The 23020-nt window shown below is 43.1% G+C and overlaps 1 protein-coding gene and 1 long non-coding RNA gene across 3 annotated transcripts; one reads left to right on the plus strand and one right to left on the minus strand.

Annotated features, from left to right (window-relative positions):
* Window positions 1–3664: 3664 nt before the first annotated feature.
* On the plus strand, window positions 3665–22686 carry onecut3a (one cut homeobox 3a). Its single transcript, XM_042417030.1, has 2 exons — window positions 3665–6304; window positions 21254–22686. Exons 1-2 carry the CDS (start codon window positions 5266–5268, stop codon window positions 21544–21546), a joined length of 1332 nt encoding a protein of 443 aa, XP_042272964.1. The 5' UTR covers window positions 3665–5265; the 3' UTR covers window positions 21547–22686.
* On the minus strand, window positions 6271–21346 carry LOC121900602. Of its 2 annotated transcripts, XR_006096991.1 has the most exons (4): window positions 18078–19027; window positions 17756–17817; window positions 9845–9938; window positions 6271–6328 (listed from the first exon to the last, which is right to left on the minus strand). It is a non-coding gene; the product is annotated as an uncharacterized LOC121900602 (long non-coding RNA). The 2 variants fall into 2 exon arrangements; XR_006096992.1 differs by lacking the exons at window positions 6271–6328; window positions 18078–19027 and adding an exon at window positions 21177–21346 and having other exon boundaries at window positions 9853–9938.
* Window positions 22687–23020: the final 334 nt, after the last annotated feature.

The raw sequence follows: 23020 nt of genomic DNA on the forward strand, positions 1-23020 counted from the left end.
GCAGTGAAGGCCTGATCCTCAAATCTTATTTGTGTTGTTTACAATTTTTGCTGTCAACACAACAAACATCCGACAGTCTCATAAACACTTTCAGGCCTCCCCAGCTCGAAGTTATGCCCGAAAGAAACTGAAAAAGCAAGTTAATCCTCTAACATTTCGTAATCCAGCCCAATCGGATCGATATCCTATTGAATGTGTTTGTGATTAGTAGCTGTATTGATTGCAGTGACATCATGTGAACACACCTGAGTGATGGTTATTTCGCTAACAGCTTGTCAGAAATCTGTAGGGGCTTCAGTGACCTTTATGACAAAAAAAATACAGGCTATATTTTTGAAATTGTTATTATTCCTTTTCAATAAATTAGACAGCGCTGAATATTTGACGGGAACCTTTGAGCACATTTGTCCTTTGATAAATTGGCCACGTGACGGATAACTGAACCAAAATCACTTCATAGATGACGCAGATTCACAGATGTTCAGACTACAATAAACTAATAAAACGTATTTATTTTCATTTGTTCGGTCCTATCTTATTCTTTAAAAAAACAAACAAACAAACACGCACAGTCATTTTTTGGCTGCGTTCCTACTTATTTTAAATTTTTAAATTTAATATATAACAATGATTCATATAAAAATATATATACCTTAACATCTTACCGTATTGATTCATGATCACAGTCTTGGGGAGGGCAGCTCAGGCCTCCTTTGGCACCTGTTGTCTTAAATATTTTTGGAGGCCTGCTGTGTATTAAAGCGTGTTTTTTATTTATTTATTTATTTATTTTTTACATACATTCATTTTGAGAGAAACCACGGAGCAGAGAGAAAAGATGTTGAGCCCAATTCTTTCTGCCAATCGATCAGACTGCGGATAGATCGATATGGCACCAGGGCTATTGATCACCACGGTCCTCTATTGCTGGGCGCTTTCAAATGCAAATGTACCTAAATAATAATCTATGGCAACACACTAATTCCTTAACAAACTGCAGGCAAACGCTTTACAAACACAGCGATTCAATCGTGAAAGTGATTCTCTCTCTCTTTTTTTTTTTTGGTTTTTCTTTCAACATTTAGGCCTTAGAATTTGGCTGCAGAGCCCTGACTGTGAAACAAACTGTTTTAACAGTGCCGTTTAAAGATTAAACAGGACAAACATGTAACATTCAAAATGCAGGGTGGCATCGATTTGGCCTGTAGCCTGCTGGAAGTTTGCAGAAAATGTTTGAAGGCGAAGCGATAAGTTAAAGGTAAAAATAATATTAAAACCCTCCCAAAAACATAAAAAAACAGAGTGTTTCACATGATTCTTGCTGAACAAATTAAGTGTAGTTTGCTGTGTGAAATTTATACTAATATATTTCAACTATTTATCCACACACGTGCGCGCGGTTACTTAAAGTAGAGCCATAGGCAAACAAAGCACATGTGGAGTTTTGTGTGTGTGTGTGTGTGTGTGTGTGTGTGTGTGTGTGTGTGTGTGTGTGGATTGGGATGAGTCCCGCTGACTTGCTCAGAGAGGCCTGATCAATGCGACATTACTAAACACTGCTACTTAACTTTTGCCAATAGCCAAGATTCAAGTAAATATACTTTAGAATACATTAAGCGTGATGCATCAGCCGCGGAGTCATTCAAGAAGTCATGAAAAGATTAGTCTGTCTCTATCGAGTGATTCCTGGGAAAATAGACGAGCTTACGGGAAGAGTTGGCCCACTAGAAACACCACTCATTAAGCACACATGGATGAAATTAAATAAAGTATAAAAAGAAAGCTTTGAGGGAAGCAAAAAAGATCATTTTGGGCGCCTGTTGCATAAAAATATGTCCCTGTGTAAAATATGGAAGGTTAAAATTAGTTATTGCTCCATAATTCTGTGGACAGTATTATCAATAATAAAAATAGTATTTTTAGTGTTATAATACGGTACAATTTTAGGAAAATATATATTAAATGTAATGTGTTTTTTTTAAGAGTCTTCAGCACTCAGCCAAATGAAAAGCTCGGCTCAAACTTTTCAGCTGAGTGCTTTACGGTCACTTCCTGTAATGAAACAGGTCAAACACATAACAGGATAGACCAAACTTAAACCATTTTAGCAGAATGCATTTTTTGGTCACTATCGATCCTTCAGAAATGCATTGAGCGGGGCTCCGGGTTCAGCATTGATTAGGTGATCAGCAAACGACAGCAGTGCTGATAAAAAAAACAAAAACAAAATGCTTTTAGGCCTCATGAAAGACTTGACAGAGACTTTTAGGACAAACTGTACTAAATTACAAAAGTCCTAGAAAAAAAAGGAGAATATTCTAACTTTTTTGGGGTGAAGGATTTTCATATTATTAACAAATAAATGAACACACACACACACACACACGCTGAGACGACTGCTGCACAATCACTGCAGTGTGTGTGTGTGTGTGTGTGCGTAAAGTCGATGCCAACGTGGTGCTGAGGCCACCACCTCGCCCGCTGTTATTAATAAGAAATAAATCACCGGGTCTCTGCGGCATCGCCCCAGTCACACCGCAGATATCGACACAGTTAATATTTCATATTGTATTTGCCATAGGATATGCTTATTTAGGCTAAGTATTCGAAAACAGTACATTAAAATACAAATTAAAACGGAGCTCTAGGCGGATACATGGATTTTTTTCAGTGGGGGAAAATAGCTGGGTTTACTTCGCATTCAAATTTTATTTTTGGCTTTGTTATATGAACGATTTGTCCAAGCTGCATAAAACAGAAGAAAACAACATTGATTGAAAACGGGGAAAGTACACTGATCAGGTAACAACCCCTGCTTGTTGACCCTGCTGTTTATTATCTGCGTAAAGTTAACATGACTTCTTATGGTGCAAATATAAAAACCAAATTAAAGACACGCAGGGAGAGAGAGAGAGAAAGAGAGAGAGAGAGAGAGGAACACTGAGAGGCTTGGTGTGAAGTTTACAAGCTCTTGGTGAAAGTATAAAACTTTCCAGCGCGTTGTTTTGGGTTGTAAACCCTGGTGAATTAGGAGCAAGGAGCCAGCAATGAAAGTTAACATCCATCACCACCGCGACCAATAAGCTGCTCTGGCCGGCTGGCTGAGCACAGATGACGGATTCGCTGCTGTGCGGGCTTCGGTAATTCATTTTCGATAGCAGTGGTTGCTGGGATCAATACAGGGACATTAACCCAAGCGGACACTGCTGTTCTCCTGATGGCACAAGCCAAAAGCCACCATCCCCCGTTGGCAATCAGCAAAGACACAGTTTTTAGGGTCATTATTTGGGGAGAGGAGCTGCGTGCCAAGGCCACTGATATCACAATTCATCAGCGAAGTTATGGATGGACTTGGCCTCACTGTTGGTAAACACTGGTCAGAGGAATTATTTTACGCAATTTGCAAATGATTAGTGATGCACTTAGATTGTTGGACAAAAAATTTTTTGGCCTCATTTTACATAACATCGGTGTAAATGCAAAGACTTTCCACTTGGTATAACAGTGTTCACATAAAGGCCTGAAGAGGGCTTAACACACACACACACACACACACACACACACACACACACACACACACACACTCACACACACACACCCCACGATGTGTCCAAACATGTCTAAAACATATCACAGAGATGTCTCGGCACATCTCACCCATCAGGCTGGACACAACAATTACATACAATACAACACTACAGCCCTGCAACACTATATGTTTGTGACATGTTACACCTCGCAATGTAACACAAATTAAATTCAATATCAGCACACATTTTCAGTCTCTTACTGCAGCCACTTCACTCAAACAACTGAATATTGGATTATTGCACCAGATTGTACAGGTGTTCATGATATTGTTGGGAGCTGGGAAATGCCTGACATGAATAAAAATATATGGTGTTTATAGAGGGAAAACTATTTTGACAACTTTATAGGCTGCTCTGCTCGGTTTACACCCAAAACGCCCTTTACAGAATCCAATTCTTCAATGTGTTGCTATATCGCATCCATATTGCGGGGCTCCTGCAATAGGCACCAGCCTATCGATGCATCTCCTGATCCATACACACTTTGACACTGATGGATTGCTGACCTGGATTGACGTCAGCGAGCAGCAGTAAGTTTCATACACAAGTTTGTAAGGCGTGAAACATTATGTGAGAGTCGTATGGGAGAGAGTTTGATTTTCATGGCCTGAATCCGGAGGAGCAAAGATGCGAAAGGGGGTCAAAGCCTGGAGGCTATGATGAAATTACACTGGACAGATTTATTCAGTAACATTTTGCTGAAGGAAAACAAAAATATCATTTGTAAGGAAAAGTTGTGAATGAAAGCTTACAGTTTATTTTCCAGATTTCAAAAAGAGAAGCTTAAATAAACTGATTGTGCGATTACACGTATTCTCATGGAACTACAAATGCAATGAGTCTATCAGCATCAATAAATGATGCATATTTCAATTTATGAAAAAAGACTGAAAACCTATCAAAAAAAATGCCGGATGTTGTAAGCTTCATCTGCAAGATAAGTTGTGGTTTTCTCAGCACACTCGTGGCCTGATGTGACACATTAATATTTAACCTTCAAGAGAGGCATCACATGTGTTGGCGCCGTGTCAAACGCTTTTTATCAGAGAAAACAAGGAGCGGGTCCTGCTTATCCGCCTCAGTGTAAACGTTGCACACACTGCTCAGGATTGCAGCGGCGCTCATGATAGGCCGCCTGTTGTTTTATCTTCATAAGTGTCTAATGCAATCTTTTTCAGGAATTTGAGGTTCACAGTTTGCAACATAAAGCGCAACCCATGACATGGGGGGCCAGTGACGTCAGATTGGCCCCAGACAAGAGTATACGCGAGTGCGAGGATACGCAACGGGGGCGCGCACGTGCGCACAGGCTCGGTCTCATCTTGACATGAGCGCGGGCACGTCAATATACACACAGAGAGCAGAGCAGCGCTTTGGGTATAGTAGAAGGTGCTCTACAGCGGAAGAAATCCAGGCAGGCGCAGACACCTTCACACACTGAGCAGAGGTTTGCGGCACAGTTGTGTGGCGGCCGGGACCCGATCTTTTAAAACCATGCTGGATTGACTGCAGAGAGGCAACTACAATCAATGGCTTGGCTTTGAAATCGTTCAAAATTTATTGGAAAGGAGTGTGAGACAGAGCGACAGTGAGAGAGGGAGAGAGAGGGGGAGAGAAGCGAGGGAGAGAGCGAGAGAGTGGCGAGAGGGGTGGAAATAAAGATCCTTTTGCAACGATGGAGCTTACAATGGAAAACATTGGAAATCTGCACGGTGTATCTCACTCCCATCAAACGAGCGACTTAATGAACTCCCCACACGCGCGCCAGTCGTCGGCGTCGCATCGGAACTTGGTGTCGCACGGACGGTCAGCCATGGTGTCCAGCATGGCCTCGATACTGGAGGGAGCAGGGGACTACCGCACAGACCACGCTTTGTCTGGCCCCTTGCATCCGGCAATGACCATGTCGTGCGACTCCGGGATGAGCCTGAGCAGCACCTACACCACGCTGACGCCGCTGCAGCACCTGCCCCCCATATCCACCGTTTCGGAGAAATTTCACCATCCACACCCGCATGCTCACCATCATCCGGCGCACCAGCGACTTGCGGCCGGGAACGTCAGCGGCAGCTTCACCCTGATGAGGGACGACCGAAGCCTCGCATCCATGAGTAACCTCTATGGCCACTACCCCAAAGACATGTCCGGCATGGGGCAGCCTCTGTCCCCTCTGTCCAACGGTCTGGGGTCTTTGCACAGCTCCCAGCAGACTCTCAGCGCCTACGGTCCTGGAGCTCACCTCTCCAACGACAAGATGCTCTCCTCGGGGGGCTTCGAGTCCCACGCAGCCATGCTGTCCCGGGGCGAGGAGCACCTGGCCCGGGGTCTAGGGGGCCACGGGGCCGGGCTCATGACATCCTTGAACGGCATACACCATCACAGCCATCCGCACTCTCAGGCAAACGGGTCCATGCTATCAGACCGGGACAGGCAGACGGTGGTGGGAGGCGGGCAGGGAGCTGGGTCAGGGCAGGTGGAGGAGATAAACACCAAGGAGGTGGCACAGCGAATAACAGCAGAGCTCAAGCGCTACAGCATCCCCCAGGCCATCTTTGCTCAGAGGATCTTGTGCCGGTCCCAGGGAACTCTGTCTGACCTGCTGAGGAATCCTAAACCGTGGAGTAAACTCAAGTCTGGCCGGGAGACGTTCAGGAGGATGTGGAAGTGGCTCCAGGAGCCCGAGTTCCAGCGGATGTCGGCGCTCAGGCTTGCAGGTGAGTGAGGAGACAGCTCCCAACCTGAGTGATGTGGAGGGATCAATTAGAAGTCAATGTGGCGAGACTGTCAATAGCTGCTCAAACCGACATTACTAGAAGTTATTAGTCGATTGTATCGAGTAAAACTTCATCATGACAGTTGGGGTGTTAAATGTTGAGGGAAATCTATATTTTGATTGATGCTACAATCCATGATAGTATAAACAGACGCTGTGCAACACTGGAAGTGTTATAAACAAAAGACAGGAGGCACCTCTTAAAAGTAGACCTGGTGCAAACTGGGCCTGACATGTGTGTGTGTTTTTACGCAGACATATAGCAGTTTTACGCACGGACATAAAGCACGGATACACACATCCCTCTCCTTCTGTCTCCCTATTTTTCACTCTCTCTCTCTCTCTCTTTCACACACACACACACACACACACACACACACACACACACACACACACACACACACACACACACACACACACACACACACACACACACACAAGAGAAACAGACCAAACAAAGGAAATCAAAGCAGGATGTGAGCAAAACTGATTACATCTCACAGCTATTACTTTAAAGGAAAACCAAATCTACACTTTGAAATGACTTCAACTCAAACGCTCAGCTTTTTTACTTTGGACTCATGAATCAAACAAACTTTATGCAGTACTTTGGCACTTCCGCTGTCAAATAAGCGCGTCGTTGCAAACAAGGATCGTCTGAGGCCTGGCCAAAGAGTCGGGGGAGCATGACCTCTTATGGATCAATATTTCAGGTCCAGGCGTCCCCTTTCAGAGGATCGCACTGATAAATTATCGATTTGGATCTGAAAGACAGAGACACAAGCAGATGCGTCTTTCTCTGGTCTGTGTTGTCTCCTGCACTCTGGGTCTCTCCAAACTTGGTTTAGGGCCTGTTTCTTCTCTCTGAGACTGAGAAATGGTGTTTATTGTGGCTTGTGAGATTATGGGCTCGTTGGGATGTGAAGACAGAAAGGACTGGACATCCTTTCTGTTCAGGAGGAGACAAATTGTTTGACACAAACCTCCCTTCTCTCCATTTTGTCTTTCTGCATGGTTCATCTCTTTCATCCATGGTTTTGATTTTTATTACGCACAGATTGTGATTTGATCCAACATACCCGCCCCCTTTAAACCCTTTAACACTTACAACCTGATTAACAGGACGTAAATGGAAAAAGAGGAACGTCGCAGTGAGGTTAAAACAGAGATGTGAGTGAATGGTCCCTTCTCATTGATGTTTGTGTAAAGGCACTGTTTAGACGTGCGCTCCCAAACGTCAATCAGCTCTTCTGTGTCGTATTTCAGCGAACAGTTCAATTAAGCAGATATAGTGGCATATTTTAGTTCCGGTCAATGCCCTATTGAAAAGCACTTAATGGCATGTAAATTGTTCCTTTGCGCATTTAGTGGGGTTCTGGTAAATAAAGATTTAAACACTCCACAATTGTCTCTTTAAGTGCCACTGCTGTTAAAGCTAATTGGGCTGTGGGGTTTTATATCTTCCACACCCCGCATCAGGATAAAACCCCCCCGATTCAATTGACATGTTGGAGTGGCACAGTCCTGTGCAATGCACACCTCCTGCATATTTTAACGTGGTCAGGCCCAGGACAGCGCCAAGCAGGCAAGGTGTGTGCGTATGTGGATATTTATTCTCTATAGAGATGTGGAATTGAATTAAATCTGATCTTAATTTCATTCTGTGGCGATAGATGTTATCAACTCTCCTATTTTTTTAAATAAATATTTTTCTTTCCTGAAAAGGCAGATTTAAAGCGCACATTGTGCTTTGTGAGCATCCTGGTGTCACAATAGTTCTTGGGGGTAAAAATCCAGTTGGGCTAAATGACAAATGACTTGTATGTAAATGCGCGGAGCAACATTTTACTTATTGCATTTAAAATCACCATTATCCTCAGTGCGCATGTGGGTTGGGAGTGGGAGTTGGGGGTGGGGGGTGGTTGGGCTGGGGGGGTTGTGATGCTGAAAGTGAGGCTGGGCCATACTCGCTCGGCCACATCAATCAATAAATTCAAATTACTATTCCAAATTCATCACAGTCACACAAATCAATGCAGCTGCCCTGCTTAGCTAATGTGAAAATGCCACTGTCTGCACACACACACACACACACACACACACACACACACACACACACACACACACACACACACACACACACACACACACACATAAACACACATACACACACACACACAGGACAATCCACTCCTGAAACGAAAAACATAGCAGAGATAGGCCAGTTTAGGGGGGAATGTGTCCTTCACGCTTAACATCTCCTAATGCAACGAGGGCAAAGACCCACAGGCTCTCCTACCTATTGTGCTCCTCATATGCAAACCCACAACACAGACATACATTTTCCAGGCACCTTAAAGTACATGTATCAGTCGACTTTTTGTAGAAATAAATAGGCAGCTTCATTGTAAAGCTACACGAGTAAGAAAGACGCGGGCGAAGTGAGGTTTGGAAAGCATTTAAAGATCGCATTAACGATGAAAACAATTCGTCTTTGCATCTGTGTTGAATTCCACACTCCATCTCAATGTATTTGGTCGGGTCAATACAGCCCTGATCGATAAGGATAGCCAGTGCATCTATCAATTATCCCGCCTCAGCACTCTCTCCCATTGGTCTCTCCCCCGGAGCATGAGGGGGGAGGCGGGAGCCGGAAAAGGGGAGAAAGAGGACAGCTGTTAAAAAAAAAAAAAAAAAAACGCTGTTGCACACCTCACCTTTTCTCTCTCTCTCTGCTGTGATGCTCCATTTCTTGTGTGTATAGTGAACTCTCAATGTGGCTTTTGGGGTTTGAGTCATACAATCATCCGAGTTTTTCCAGAAATATGCTGGAAAACACTGAAAATATTCAGTTACTGTGACACAGGCTCCCATCCTACATCCTAATTCTTTCCTGTGACAGTGATGAGGTGCCATGGCATGCCGAGGTCCCCTTTCCACACGCACAAAAAAAAAAGCGCAGTTGGTTCATTTCCATTTGAATGGCCGGGGCACGTGCCAGGGTGTGCAGGTCAAGACCCACAGGACACAGAGGAAAAACATTGTTGGGAATGAGGGTGGGAGGCCTCCTTTCATGTTTCAATGGACTACACGCAGTTTACACAGGCCTAATCCTGGAGCAATATCATCCCCCATCCCCCACATCCCCCGTCCCCTTTCCCCTCTGCGCCCGCACCACTGCCAGGCCCATCTTCATTTTCCTTGGTAAATATATTTTTATTGGGCCTTTCTTACAGGCTGTGCTCTTAATTGTAACCACTTTTTAGACTGTTAAAATTTTTGAGTTAAAGCCACTTTTATCCTCTTTGGTTGCAACAAACTGATAAAAATGTGAATACTCCAGAGGAAAGTAGGTGTAAATTATTGCTTTTGTACAAATACAGATTCATCTTAGTGTTTGTGCGTTATATTAAGAAGGTTACAGGCTGGTTATAGCCTTTTATGGCCCATTACAAAGCATTCAGAATGAGGCAGCACATACTTCCTCTCCTCCTGCAGGTCAGTGTTCTTGTTTCAGGCGCTGTCCAGAGTGCTGAACTATCCGTCCATCCACACTGAACTGCGGGGTCTTCTCTCTGTTTTGAGGACAGTTCAAGGTGGTGAACTGGACTTTTACCAGTACATAGTTAATAGCATTCTTGTAGGCCCTAAACACCATTATTTCATCCAACAGCTTCCAACCATCGATCAATATTACAATCTACAATCGCGTCAATCACACTCTCCTACTTTCCAGTCCAACACGAAGCAAACCGGGGTTTCCATTTAAATCACATCCCAAGCTTTTTCCTTTTTTTTTTTTTTAAGGGGGAAGCTGAGGAACACAATCTGGGATGTATTTTAGGATGTTCAACAAAAATATCCAAGAGCAACAAAAATAGTCAGGAGTGGTGTTCTTTTTTTGGTCATGTAAGGCAGGATAATGGGTTTAATTGGATAGGGCATTAAGATGTGATTGATGCGGGATAATTTAAAACAGGATTTTTTTTTTTCTCATGAAGAGATGGCTTGATGTTACCTTGCGAAATGATCGATTGGTACTTTAATAATTGATGTGTGAGGGGAAGATAGGGGAGTAAACAGTGCAGCTGCGGTTTCAGAGCCTCGTTCCTCGTTAAGCACAGCAGCGTGTGCTGTAGCTAAGTACTGAGACACGCATGTACAACCATCGCCTTTGAAATCCTCTGGTGGGAGAGCAACAGTCATTTTCTCGAGGTTATACCTCGAGGCTATTTTGCTTAAATCCCGGGTTCAGTGCAGCACATACCAGATGAAATGACATCTCACTCCTTGCATCATTATCTGTAACCCGCCACGAAGAGACTGGCTGTGTGTGCAATTAATCCAACTTTAAATTAGCATAAATCTTCATTTTGTAGCCTGATATGAATATTCATTATTGGATGCATCATGGAGGATATAGGGGAATGAGGACTTTTGAGAGAAACATCACATGCGCCCTAAAAATGATTGATTTTGTTTATCTTGGCTGTTTGAGAAGCCACAGCTCTCCATTTCTATTTTCTTTTTTTTTTTTTCTTATTCTTATTTAACGCTGCATGGCTGCATAAGATGGGATAATATCATAGCAGCAGCTACAGCCTGCGTACGTGTCGCCTCCCCGTTTCTTCTCTCCTGTGTGTATGTGATCGGGATGTAGAGTGCGTCTGCGCCACATTGTTAAGGCCGATCTGGCGAGCCCTGAATCTGTATCGATTTCCATTCCCCGACCTCTCCTTTTCCATCTCTGGAGCTGCGCCATGCAGCCATGCAACCCCCTCCATCTCCAGCGTGCAACCCCATTTCTCCCATTAACAGCTCACCCTTCATAACACACAACAGAATGACTAATAAACGCGTGCTCTCACGCTGCCTTGTTGCGCACCTCGCTGCCTAAAGAGATGCTGACTTTTTAAAAAACGGAGAGGTTTTTAGTGGTCCTCTTTTAATTCTGCCATACAGAAGGATTAGCAGCGTGAGACAACTTAAAGTTCACAATCGTTTAACCTCTTTCTCGCTCATTATACATCCCACCCACACTGTTCCGTCCTGCACACACAGCTCTGACCGCGTCGACCTTATTATTCAAGAATAATGTAATTTTAATAGAAGTCAGATTTGTCTACACAGCGGCGGCTGAAGCAAGAGCCTGCGCTGTCTACCACATTTTCACCCATTCCTCTCTGCACAAACACACCAAACACACACATACACACACCTCGGTCCAATTCACACGGGGTGGGGGGTGGGGGGAGGGAGGGCTGCTTTGCAATTATACATGCAGTAGAGGTCTGGACTCAGTACAGTCTCGAATACCGTCTCTTCTATTTTAGATGATCAATTTCTACGCTACTCCGTCGCCCCCTCGCCAAACCGGATCGATAGGAGAGAATGACCTTTAAATCAAATTGCTGGCAGAGTCGACTGAATGCACGCGGCTAGCATCAAAGGGTTAATGCATGCCCACCCACCCCCCTCCTACCCACAACCCCCCCCCCCTGAAAAGTACAAAGGGCCCCAAAACTTAAGATAATCATAATTAAATCTTATTGTGCGTCCTTGTGCTGTGGAGTCAAATGGCTTCACAGAAGGATTTTAAAATGTAGGATGAACAGTGTGTGTGTGTGTGTGTGTGTGTGAAGAAAACAAATCATAGCCTACTGTATGTGTGTGTATGTGTGCGTGTGTGCGCGCGCGCGTGTGCGTGCGTGTGTGGCTTTTGACCTGCCACAATCTGCATTGGTTTACATAAGATTCAAAGCAGGTGACGGTTCCAAAGAGCAGGCTGTTGTGCAATTAAACATGTTGACCAGAGCACATCAGCAGGCTCATTGTGTCTACGGAGCTCAGCCCCGCTGTTATGTAACGCCGGGATGCCCCCAAAAAACTAGGTCTGCACTCATATACACGAGTCCTTCTCCTGTAATGCATTATAATGACCCTTTTTTAGTTATTATTTGACAGTTACAAAAAACACCAAAACATAGACTGAAGCGGTGAATTTTGCCTTAAACCCCTACCTCACCTACTTCCCACTGATTCATTATTTTATTCACGCTGGATGTCAACACTCAGATAACTGTGACTGTTTGACCTTCGCACATTAAAATGAAGCAGATGTTCCTGTTCCCACACAGTGAGGAGATAAGTAACGGATTACTTTTTTGGGGTGGGTGAGGAAAGCCTCCGCTGGGTGGAAATCTGTGTGCAGAAGCAGTAGCAGCGGTGAGTGTGTGTGAGCACACTGGCTGCTTATCTGACGCACTGACAGGCCATCGGTTATTAAAGGCCCGATAATGGCTTGTTTAATACGCAGGCTAAGAACACAAGGCAAGGACACTGTCCACGCAATTAAAGAGAAGAGAATCCAATTGAAGACTGTTTCTATAAAAGCAAGGAGCCGTTTAATCACGCAGAGGTTGAAATCTTATCCTTAAATCGAGAGAAAGATTCATGCATGTAGAGACAGTTTATTCCACTTATTTCGCACGTGGATCCTCTTTAATTTTCATAGAAGAAGTGGTAATATTTTGGAGGAAAAATAATAAGAAAAGAAGGTATTACAAATGAAAATTAAAAATATATCTTCCAGAAATAAAATGAAATGATCTGTCAAATTACTTCGCTCGTTAAAAGATTTTTTTTTTAGATACATCTGTTAAAATTGACATTTTTGCAGTGAAGTCTGTACATTAGCCTCGTTTTGCAGAGTCGTTTATCTCTGCATGAGACCTCTAGAAATAAATCAGTAAGTTAAAACAGGAATATTTAAATTCTCCTCCTCACAAATCCTGTCTGGACCTCGCCGGGCCTTTTTTCAAAGGAGAGTCTACAGATGGTTTGTAAGGAAGCTCTGTAAGTCTTTCTGCAGGGTCGATCACAACAAAACCGCAAACACACACACACACACACACACACACACACACACACACACACACACACACACACACACACACACACACACACACACACGCTTATCGTACCCACAGTTGCAACCCGAAACTCCGGTTGGGCAACCCCACACAGATCAACAAAGGAACAAAACGACTGTGAAATCAATTGATGAATGAATCGATGTCAGCCCATATAGCCTTTGTATTACATGTTATTAAATATAACGAACAGGCTGCGGGCTTATTCTGAAATTATTCATTTGTTTAATTTGTTGCTTTACTGAGCCGATGTGAAAAAAACAAACAAACTGACTTATTGTTTCTTCAGTCTTTAATTTATTGCAAAGTGTGTGTGTGTGTGTGTGTGTGTGTGTGTGTGTGTGTGTGTGTGTAAAGCAAAACATTTATTACAGGATAACAAATTGTAGTCATGTGTTTTGCACCCATAAACAAATACAATTCAGTTTATTATTATTATGATTATTATTATGTTATTATTATTATTATTGTTGTTGTTGTTGCTGTTGCTACTGGTGATTATGCTCATATAATTAATTATTAAGATGATTTGGGACTGTCTTGTAATAAATAAATAGGCTAATCATTTTAGCATCAGCATTTTTTTTAACCTATTTGCTTTACAAAATGTAATAAATCAAGCTTCGAGAAAATAAATCTGAATAAACCAAAATAAAAAAAAAAATCAACCATAAAATTGACAAATTCTTGCAATTTGCTACAGAAAGACATAACATTTTTATTTACTGCAATCTAATATGTGTGTTTTTCGGTTTTTGTTTTTTTGCATTGGGGGAAAATAGATCACATAAATGCATTTAGGTCACTGAGTTAAAGGATTGAGTTATAATATTTCTGTTGCCTCTCGTCGCATATTGAAAATCTGTCTGTGTTCCTCTGTGGAGAGAAAACAGTGTCATCATGTCTGCTGCTTCTCCTGCGACAAATCAGAAATGAGCAGAGAAGTGACAGCTGACATTTAAAGGAAATGAACACATTTCTGAATTGTGGTGCAACTTTTTCCTCAACGTGTACACCTCCTCATTAAATAAAAATAGAATGTAAATATAGAATATAGAAGAGTTCAACTTTGACCTCTGAATATCCGACTGGTCCCGCGAGACTTTGGTGATCATATGTGAAAAAAAGTCATTGAGTTTAGACCATGAAAGAGCTTCTGATAGATTTACGCAGCTTTAAAAAGTATGTAAACTCTTTACAGCAAATGAAAAGGCGGTTAAAGGAAATTTGGGTTTTCAGATCCGCATGGACCCGAGACACACAGCCCTGCATGTAGGTCTACTGAGTCCCACAGAGGCAGCTTTAACATGCTATGTGTTTAAATGTTAATTAATTATATCCCCTGTTCATGAGACGATTTAAAAAAAAAAAAAAAAGAATTAAATAGTATATTAATTAATATTTTATCATGTTTTGTGAGCAAATATTTATTTTTAATATTGATAAGCCAATAAGATTTCAGTCACACTCGCCTAATTTGTCCATTACAATCCGGATTCATCATTTTCTGTCCAAATATCTCAAAGTAAAGAAGCTGAATGAATTACAGAAAAACGTCACAGCGGGCACACACACACACCTGTTGTCTGTGGCTTCACCGGGTGGGAAATGAAAGCGTGCAGGCCTGAGTGTCTCTTCGAAATCATTACCGCTATCACGCATAACTGGTCAAAGCAATTATGAACGGAATCAATGATAATCGCAGTTAAGAGTATCACTCCAACCACGGACCCATTCATACAAATAACTGGCACATGCAGACAAGGCTGCTATTAAACTAGCAGAAAAAAAATAAAATATTAATAATAATGCGGGTTCAAATCCAGTCGTACGCTTCTCTCAATCATGCGCTTAAATGGCTGAGTGCGTTTAATTATCTAAAACCTCATAAGGAGCGTGATCATCGCAGCAGCAGTCGTTACTGATTATTGAGTTTTTTTGGCACTATATAATTTCTGAGGGTTTACCACTGTGCTGCTAATAACACATTGAGGTTTAGAAAACAGACTAGTGAATAAAATTATATTCCTCAGGTGCGCACAGGAAACCAAACTGACACAGAAAACATAAAATTGGCTGATACAGTATATTAATATTATGTCTAAATGTAAAAAAAAACAAAACCTGATAGATGATACAGCAAATGTTGCAGCTGAATCTGACTATAAGGTGGGATGTGGGCGAAGGTGTAACTGAGTTCAGGTTGAGTTTTATTGAAGTGGTGGAGAAATGCCTCGCAGCTGAGTCGCGGGAGAAAGCAAACAAGCAAATTGTGTCGCTTTATAAGTATATTAACACCAATTCTCACTCATTACATTAAGGAGTATTGAGCTGGAAGTGTTCTGGTCTGGCGAGAGTGAGAGAGCTTGGCACTGCCCTACAGCCTTGAATGGAATAAATGCCACAGCACAGACATGCGCGCTGCCATCAATCTTGGGCAACAGCCCATGCGAAACAGCAGCGACGTTACTTAATAAATGGATTGAAGGCTAAACATCAAATTGCCCAATCATGCTTCTTACAATACACGGAGAAGAGTGCAACTACAAGCAAACTGGCCCTGCAGTGAGGACAGGGGCTGCCTCCCAACAATAAACGGGCTGCAGTGTGTGTGTGTGTGTGTTTGTGTGTGTGTATAAAGGCACCGAACCGTAACCGGTAAACATGTTTATTGGTAAATTAATTAAATCAGCAGACGTTGACCCTGTCTGTTTTACAGGGATCACGAACAGAAAAGGGGGCTTAAGGATTGAATTTGCAAACCGTGAGGAGAGTTTGGAAGAGCGGGAGTCATTTCTGATGCGTAATCATGGTTTCATAAAACACTAAAGGCACAATATTAGGCGGTTTGACTTTCTCATTATGAGCAGGAAGGGCAGCGATGATCAATAAGTGATTAATGCTCATGGTGGACTCACATCTTCAGGGACAGATAACTGAAGACAGCTGCTAGTACGCACAGTAAACACAGGTGGGACAGGTGAGTCTCAGCGTCATGTTTGACGCCGTAATTTAGTTATTTCCCTCTCTCTCTCTGATTTGGATCATCGTGCTTCCTTCCTGCCGTGTTCTCTGCGTCTCCTTCCCTTCATGAATCTCCTCTCTCTAGGCCCACTCCCCCTCCGAGGCATAATTAATTGGACGAACTGAATTTCACACACGAATTATTCACGAATCTATCGATCGATATTGAACACCCAGGGCCTTTCTCTTAACCTCGCTTGGTTTGTCGTGAAGCAAAGAATATTAATGTCATCAGTTGGGGTGGGGGGACGTTAGGTTGGGGGGGGCATAAAGGGCATAAAGGATAAGTTGAAGAATCACTCCTTAAAGAAATTGATAGTTTATCAGATAGGTTGCTTGACCATAAAGGCCCTTGAACTGACATTCACGAGGATTAACTGATCTTCTACTTTGTATTCATGGAAACAACAAAAAAAAACAATAATATTACACTAATAATACAGGCTACTGAATAATAATGTATAAGAGTGGTTGAACAGTGAACATGAGGTAAACATGGCTTTGTTAATCAGTCTCTCTGTGTTTGTGAGGAGCCTGAGGGATCCATTTAAAGTAGGTCAGCTCCTGTTCAGCAGCTCCACATTGCGAGTTATAGAAATTACATTTCTGTCTGGCCGTGCAGCAGCGGGGTGTACACCTCAGGAAACACTCAGCACCAAACATCTCTGCTCCTGTCCGGTCGCTCTTTGTGCATGAGTTTATGTCCGTCTCTCTGCTCGTTGCCTACTGTAGCTCTAAAAGCTGCAATGATCGATTTTTTTTTCTCTTTTCTACGCCGAGCTTGGTTCAGTAATCAGGGCCCCCTTCCTCACCGATCGATCGATATTGATTACTAAATCCAGCGCCTGTAGCAAAGGCAGCGCACTATGGCGCCCCGTGCAGCCGGGCCACGGCGAGAGCGACACCTGCCGACCGAAACGGCACAAAGCACATTGTCGACGGTGAGGAAGGACGTGACTGGAAAGATGTAGAGAGAGAGGCTGAGATTGTCTGAGACACATCAACACTTTATGTGCTTATCGCCTAAAATACATTTATGCTGTTTTTTCAGTCACATTTTTAGGAGTTTAAAGAGAGCAAAGTCCTAAAAACTGTAATTAATAATAGTGACATGCTGTGTGTTTCCTCAGCTAAGATTTGTACCTACATGAAAAACAAACCCATCTGTACATTTTTCGTGGAATCATCTTTTAGTAGCTAGATAAATCCATGTTGATTTTACGCTTTTTAAAGACTATTTATGAAAAGGAAAAGTATTTTTTACTTATAAGAAATTAGACACAAAAGGCAAAATAAGTCCAAATGTGTTTATAAAGCTAATTCGATGCATTTTGCTTTCCAGAGAAAAAGAAAAAAGTTTATTGTTTACGCAGTATTTTAAAAATTACATTTCATGAAAAGGGACAGTGTGTGTGTGTGTGTGTGTGTGATTGTACCTGTGTGCAGCCACACGTCAGGAAAAACCAGAGGTAGGTGAGGTCTTCAGGTCAACTTGAAGCTACATAAAATAAATGGAAAATGAGTCTGGACTTAAATATTGAGATAGTTATAAATCTATATGATAATAATATTGATAGTATTGCTCTGCCAAGAAAAACAGAAAAATTGATCTTAAAGAATGCAGGGTCTAATACAAAAATATTATATAATCAGTTCCCATGAAATAATTCACATTTTTAAAATACGATTCAGATATCACACATCAGGTACATAATGTAAGTCAAAATGTGTCAAAAAGTAATATGTAAAATATTTCACCTCTCTCTTCTTGGCATTGATGCCTCACATGTTTGTAAAATTAGATTTTTTACATTATTCCAGCAATGTCTTAGAGACGGCATCAATCGCCTTTTTCCTATGTTCAGAAAGATGCTCAGTGATGTCGAGGTCTGGCAATTGTGGAGGGAAAGCTGTGCATGTCAGCACTCCTTTCTGGTCCTCCTTGGACATCAAACAGGCCTGGTATAGAGCTTCGCTGCATGTTTAGGCTCACTGTCCTGCTGGGAAACGAATCCTTCTCCACACATGTACAAGCCAGAGGGGATGGCAGGCCTTTGCTGAGGAGAGTGGAGTCAGTGGAGCTGACCCAGTGCAAATGTGGAATAAGCCTGGACATTTCTAAAATCATGAATCCTCACATAAGCTCTCTGTTCTTCGGCCTTTAACAGTGAAATTTTGGTATTGTTTTGTAGATGAAAAATTCTTGAGACATGGTTTAGAAGCTGCTTCCTCCCCATCAAGGCTGCACATTTCCTAACATCTTTTGACTGTACTTGCAGCTTGAGTATGGTCTTATTTCCTCAGCTGTTTTTTTTGTCTCAGATGCATACATTTTCCTCTTTTCATATAGATACTAGCTTGATATCTTAGTATGGTTTCTTTATTGTATGTTATGCCTCATGTCTTAAAACCAAGTACAGAATTGGTGCTGGTGTAGCTTTTCACCTCTCAAGGGAATAATTTGACCCCCAAAGGATTCATTAATCACAGAACAGGTGACACTAAAGCATCAACAACTGTATTCATTTAGTCAGAATCTGCTTAAATAATTCACACAATATATCCGAGGATAATGCATATATTCATGTTGTATAAAAACAACTTAAAGGTTTAATGTCTATCAGTTACAACTGATGTATGCTTGAATAAGAAGCATGAAATGAGCAAACTGAGTGCATTTTAAAAAACTAATTATAAACATTTCTTGGTAGTGGACTACAATGGGTTTTTTTTAAAGATGTTGTCATATTGATGAATGACAATAAATAAATCAATTTGCCAATAAATCCACCATAATGAGCCGTTCTGCCAGTGTTTTGTCCCTGCAATTATCTGGTTTTGTATGTGGTTGTAGGTTGGTGTCACCAGAAGACACGAATGTTCGGGGTTTTGCTGTCATTATATTTGGAGGAATTTAATTCAATAAAAAGGACGAGAACAGATGCAGGATGTTATTGTGACGTCTCACCGGCTTTCATAATCTGTTCTTCTTGTCCTGAAAAATCTGACCTGCTGCGACTTAACTCACCGGGACGCTGTGAATCATTTCTGCTAAAATCCAAAACCATAAAATGACATCACCATCATCTTCCTCCTCCTCCCTCCCATCACCATGACTACCCTTACTACCATCAATAAATCAAATTATTATATACGGCGATGATAATGATATACATACTGTACATACAAGCATGCATTCGGACAAATTTGTATGTGGCATATTAGCATGTGTGCATTTGCGTGATATAAATAAATATATAGCTGCAGTGTTGATGTGAAATATGAATATGATGGATGGGCTTGTGTGCAGGTTAGACATCTGTAGTAAACAGATTGGACTGCAATGGCTGATCAATGGGCTCTGTTCCACTGTAATTAGACACACAGCGCCACTGCTTGGCTCCAGCCACTTCAGCATAATCACAACCTCCCCCCGAACACACACACACACACACACACACACACACACACAAGTAGAACACAAGCTCATGCAGGAACATAAAAAAATCTGTCCTTAAATGCATCAAGACACACACACACACACACACACACACACACACACACACAGCATGAGAGTGAGACATTATTGAAGGCGGGTATGAAAGTATCAGACAATACCAAATGGCAGCAGGTGGAGACCCCACAGGGATGGCATCTTTCTCTCTCTTTCTCTCTCCAATTTGCTCTCGTTTTATTGAGACAGTAGGGAGGCTGAGAGGGACACACAGTCCGTTCTGGCAGGATTCGATCCTCAGCCAGCAGGGGAGCGTGTGGCTGCAGAGGTGGTGCCTTAACCTTCCACACAACTTCCACGCAACTCCCACACCATCTCTGGGCGCCGTTTCTGCCTTTTACTCTCACACCCGTCTGCTTCTCTCCACCCGTCTCCTACAAATACTTTGAGTTACAGCACACTTACCCACAATACAACACTCTATTAACTATTAATTTCTATGTTCGCTACCTACAACCCCACCACCACCCTCTCTGCCCCCCCCTCCCAAACGTAAAAGAGTACACTCGGTGTGTTTTCTTTTGAAAATTGCTCTGTGTATGGGAAGGGGCTCATAGCAGCCGGTGCAAGCACCTCTCGAGTGTTTGGTGGTGGTGGGGGGGGAGTGGGTTATAAATACCCTCTCAGAGCTCAATAGAGTGGGCTCCAGTGGGCTCTGTTTGAAGTAGCAGACTGTAGACCTGCTGGGGGGGATTCTGACCTCAGTCCCTACAGAGAACCCCCCAATTCCTACAGCAAAGTCGGTCAATATTTCTCTTTCTCCTTCACTCGCCACCCCTCCCTTCTCCTCTCAGCTCCTCTCTTTGGTTCTTATACACACACAAATGCACACACTTTGTCTTACTCCTCCACCTTTTTTCTGTTTTTTTTTCCTTCCCGCTTTCTCTCCAACTTTTTCTTTCCCCGTGTCTGCCCCGCCTCTATCATTTACACACACACACACACACAAACACACAATGCTTACTTTTGTGCAACAGTCACTCAGTCCCCCATTGCGACTCAAACTGCATTAATATTGAATCAAACAGCAGTGTCTCCAGCTAGCAGGCAACAGCCAGTCCCACACCCCCCCTCCTCGCTCACCCCATCTTTCTCTCACCGCAGGCTGGCTCCCTGTCTGCACTCTGCAGGATGGAAGGAATATTCCCACTGGGCAGGAGGCATGGATTAGCTTTAAATCAACTTTAATATGGCAATAGAGATGGAGCTGTAGAATCTCTCCTGGTGTATAAACTAGTTTTTATGTGTTTAAGTATTGGCTAATGATACATTTAGTTACTTTACTTCCCTCCACCTCCTGTCTTGTTATTTAGTAATAAAAATAATCACTTTTGTATATTTACCTTGCTTTGTGTTCTCTTTCCCCTCTTTGCCTCCCACTCTCATCCCTATCCCTCCAACCGCTGCCATCCACACCAAGCCTGCAAGCGCAAAGAACAGGAACAACACAAGGACCGCAACACGGCACCCAAGAAACAGCGTCTGGTCTTCACTGACCTGCAGCGCCGCACACTCATCGCCATCTTCAAGGAGAACAAGCGTCCATCAAAGGAAATGCAGATCACCATCTCCCAGCAGCTCGGCCTGGAGCTCAGCACCGTCAGCAACTTCTTCATGAACGCGCGCCGCCGCTGTGTGGACCGCTGGCATGATGACCATGGTACCAGCCCCGGGCAACCGGGCACATCCGCCACCACCTTCTCTAAGGCCTGAGAGGAGGAGAGGGCCTTCAGAGGGCTGGGGACCCAGGTTGGAACAACAGGCATGGGTAATTGGTGGTGAAACCTGTCTACAACAACCCTGGCCTGGACCGTCTGAATGTGTCCTCTGCCCGAAAATCCTTTGTGCCATGCAATCATCTTTTTTGTCAGTCAAAATATTTCAAGCTCTCACCTGAAACAAGCATAATCTAAAGGTGAATAGTGAAGTCAGGTCCACTCTGCATTACTCAACATAAGGACAATCATTGATTCTGTCTTTTTTGAAAGAAAATCATTTTTATGGCATCTTTGTTCCAGACAAAGTAAAGAGACACCAAAGATTTGACGTTTTTGTTGGACGGTATCAGACATAACACTGGCCTCCTTCACCACCCAAGTAGCCACTGACTCTGCTTTTTCTCCCAACTCACCTCTTTGTGTCTGCCTCTTTACTCTCTTTCACATCCCCTCTACGCCGGCACACGGAAGCAACAAGGGGAAAAAGAACGGCAATAAATCTGACAGAACAGCACATAGCCTTATTATCCGAGCCCCATTCTGCACACACAAGGCCGTCATAAAGAAAACAACGCAGCCTATGAAAAAAACAACAAGGCTTTCCAATTCTCCGCCTCTACCTCCCCCCTCCTCCTGTAGTCTCCTTCATTCCTCGGCCAAAGGTATTCCCTGATGGCCGGCCATTTCAGAGAGCAGCTCAGCCTGATCATACGGAAAACTAATGAATTGAAAAATGAATCGATGCAGACAGAGAGAGCAGGGCCTTGACCCCTCCTGAAGGTGAAACTCAAGACGCTCAGCAGTAGATTCTCAGGTCTTCCAGGCCCAGGTCTATATTTTTTGCACAGATGTTGGAGGCCTGTAGGGAGACATGTCATTGTTACTCTTAGTCTGAGCCTCAAGTCTGTGTTTCTCTGACCAACAGGAGAGGTGGGTGAGATGTCTGGACATGCTCTTTGTTCTGCTGGGAGCTTTTCCTCTGATCAATAACTGAGAACCAAGCGACAACAACACGCACGGGCAACCAGCCAACTACATTACAGCTGCATAAGAAAAGCAGAATGTAAGAGGAGCACATGGAACCCAGTGGAGATGGGGACACAAAGGCCTCATAACAGCAGCAGCAGCAGCAGCAGCAGCACACCTCTCCCTCCCAGGTTCTGTCTGTGCTGGCAGAGCAACAGTGCCCCCTGCTGTCGACAGCAGAGACCTGCATCCAGCAGAGCAAGGGGGTTCAGAGCGGGAGGAGAGGGAGGGAAGAGCCACTAGATGCTGAGGAGAAGTCATGGCACAACACATTCAGGCCCTCACAGCTCTTTGAAGGCAGATCAATAGCTAACCATTATCCTATTGTTGTTCCTCATCCAACCAGCACTGGTGAAGCCCGAGGAGGGGGATGGTTAAACCGAACGCTGAAAACGCAGGGATTTAGCAAAGACAGGGATTTGTTTAGCCAACTTAAAATCTTA

This window comes from Thunnus maccoyii, chromosome 7, assembly GCF_910596095.1.
Source record: "Thunnus maccoyii chromosome 7, fThuMac1.1, whole genome shotgun sequence".
NCBI lineage: Eukaryota > Metazoa > Chordata > Actinopteri > Scombriformes > Scombridae > Thunnus > Thunnus maccoyii.

Coding starts and splice junctions, on each gene's coding strand:
- onecut3a (XM_042417030.1), top strand. CDS start 5,266: ATGGAGCTTACAATGGAAAACATTGGAAATCTGCACGGTGTATCTCAC. Junction 6,305..21,253: donor GTCGGCGCTCAGGCTTGCAG/GTGAGTGAGGAG, acceptor ATCCACACCAAG/CCTGCAAGCGCAAAGAACAG.